General features: G+C 40.2%; 1 protein-coding gene across 1 annotated transcript; it reads left to right on the top strand.

Annotated features, from left to right (window-relative positions):
• Positions 1-315: 315 nt before the first annotated feature.
• On the top strand, positions 316-1,659 carry PCYB_003260 (hypothetical protein; the record flags this gene model as incomplete). Its single annotated transcript, XM_004227747.1, has 2 exons — positions 316-399; positions 529-1,659. The coding sequence occupies 2 exons, from the start codon at positions 316-318 to the stop codon at positions 1,657-1,659; spliced, it is 1,215 nt and encodes a 404-aa protein (XP_004227795.1).
• Positions 1,660-2,744: the final 1,085 nt, after the last annotated feature.

The raw sequence follows: 2,744 nt of genomic DNA, 5'->3' as shown, positions 1-2,744 counted from the left end.
TTTTAATTTTTTTTTTCCCCTGTATAAAGAATTTTTTTTGAAAAATTTTGTGTGAACAATTTTTTCTGGAAATAGTCATTTTCCAGAAAAGTATTAATAAATCATAGGGAATTTTAGGGGAGGAAGAGAAAGAGGAAATTTTAATTAAGAAAAGGGAGGGAAGGATTAGAAAGTGTGGAGGAAGTGTAAATGTATGTGAAGTATGAATAGAAGGTATTATTAGAAGAGGTGCTTGTTCATTTCATAGGGAGTATTTTTAAGTAAAAATATGGGAGAAGGTGAAAGGGAAGGAAATGTACAATTGTTGCTTCCAGAATGAGTTCGAGGGGAGGGAAAAGAAAAGCGTGGACCTTTTTAGATGAGTTCATATTTGGTTCATTAATACAAAGTATAGGAGGAGTAAGGCAGCATTAGTTTTAGAAGGAGAATGAAAATTTTTGTAACATGATATATGTGTGGGGAGTAATGCATGGGGATGATAAATAATGATTGAATATATGTATGCGCGTGTTTATGTTTTTTTTACAGGAGAAAAATGTAAAAGAACAGATAAAAATTATTTTTGGAGATTTTGCGAGTGTAGTGAAGAATGGATTGAAAGGAAATAACAATATTAGGGAGTCGTTCCGGAATAACTGTGAAGAACATATTACGAAGAATGGAAGTGCAAACAAATTGGATGAGTATAGGGAGGTGTGTGTGCTCCTTATGGAGGCATTATACGAAATATATAAGTATAAATTTGGACATACAGAGAACAAGTCTGATATTAAGGAATGGATGCGTTGTAAAATTATAAGAACATGGTTATCTTATTTCATTAAAATATATTGTATTCCAACGAGTATTGCTAAGGCCATATATAGTGCTATGCAAGCAACAATGAGATGGAAGAATGGTGGATATAATATGTGTACGGAAATTTTAAATAAGGTGGAAACGAATAAAACAGTTTCTATAATGGAAGAAATTAGGAATATAGTAGAAACGAATTTAAAAGAAATAAGCACAAGTGAAATTGGAACATGGAAGTCAGAAAATTGGTGTGAACAAAAGAAGGAGTTGGAAGATGCCTTCAAGGAGTTGACCAAAAAATATCCTGGCACAAGTACTACAAAGAAAGAAACAGGAAAAAAGAATGATGATTTCTTTGATGATGTGGATGAATACGCGAACGACGCAAAAATGGAAAGTGGAATCAGCAAGATAAGAGAAGAAATCAAGAAACAGAAGGACGCAGAGGAGAAGGCAAAGGCAGCACAAGCCCCCAAACCCGCAGCCACAGTAACACCTGCACCCGTGGAGAAAAGTCCTGCAAAGACAGGTAAGATTAGAACGGAAATGAAACAAACTCCGAGGAAGTGTGCGAACTCTGGTGAAGCCGATGGAAGAACCAGGATGAAAAGGTCCGGATTCCGATTCTCGGGTATTGGCTTTAAGGGTTCCCAGGTTTCGAACTTCAGGGTTCGCGGGTTCCGGACTCCAGGATTCCCATATTCCGTAACCAAGGGGTTCCCAGGGTGTAGAACCCAAGAATCCCTGAACTTGCAACCTGAAGATTCCGGGGTTCCGAACCCAAGGGTTCCAGGGTTTCGAACCTGTGAATTCCTGCGTTTTAGCTTTGGCAATTCCAAGATTCCGGACCAAGGGGATCCCTAATTTGGGACCCGAGGATTCTCAGGGTTTTGGACCTGAAGGAATTCAGGATTTCTATTTTGAAGTTTTCACATGTTCCTTCCCAAAGATTTTCGGGTTTTGGAGTTATGGTTTTAAGGTTTTTTTCCTAAGGGTTCAGGGCTGTTTTTCTAATGTTTCAGGGTTTTAAAGGCACAACTTCTTGGCGACAGTGAATCTGGAATTTAATAGAATCAAATTATGGAATGTTAAAGAAAAACCCCTTTGGGAAAGGGAGGATGAATATCCTTGCCAACTATACAATCCGAAAGGACTGCCGAAATCGTTATTCCTAACCACATATCACTGGACTTCAAGCGCTACACTTAATTGGAGTGCCATGTGTGTGCGCCTTGATACATTACTTTTCTGGTAGTTCGATCTGTCCCATCATAATCGTGTTTTCGCACATTTCTTTTAGGTCCCATTGCAGTTCCAGGTCAGATTCCTCAGGAAACAAGTAAAAATGTGTTGGTCATCTCAAATGGAGATAAAAAGGATGTACAAATTAGTACCAGTCCAGCAAGTAGTGCTGGTGAACCAGGAATCGAAAAACCCGCACCAGGAAAACCTGTTCCTGTTAATCCCTCAGCCACAATACAAACAACGAGAGCAGGAGGTGGTGATTCTCTAGGTGAGAAAGTGACGTCGGGCAGCACTACTACCACGGCCAAAGGGGACGGATCACCTGCCCAGGACAAGAAAGCCGACGCCGCCGCTAACCAAGGTAAGAAGGCGGAAGGAGCACAATCACAGGATAAAAAAGCAGAAGGAGCACAAATTCAGAAACCAGCAACGGAGGGTGTACAAGCGCAAACAGGTAGTTCTGGTGAGCTACAAGAACCACCAAAACAAGGGGGTAAGAAGCCACAAGGAAGCGATGACACAAAAGCAACCGGTGATAATAATTCCTTAATTACCCACCCCCAACATCCTCAACATCAAGTGTGCAAAATGGTGGACAACCAGGAGCAAGTAGTAAAACAGTGAACTCAAAGGATGACAAAGCGACTACGAGTACACATGATCCGAATAGTGCACAAAATGGTGCAAGCCAATCTTCTGTGAAA

Source organism: Plasmodium cynomolgi (assembly GCF_000321355.1).
Source record: "Plasmodium cynomolgi strain B DNA, scaffold: 0258, whole genome shotgun sequence".
Taxonomy (NCBI): Eukaryota; Apicomplexa; class Aconoidasida; order Haemosporida; family Plasmodiidae; genus Plasmodium; species Plasmodium cynomolgi.
Note: the sequence above shows the minus strand (reverse complement) of the source record. Positions and strands in the feature narration are given on the sequence as shown.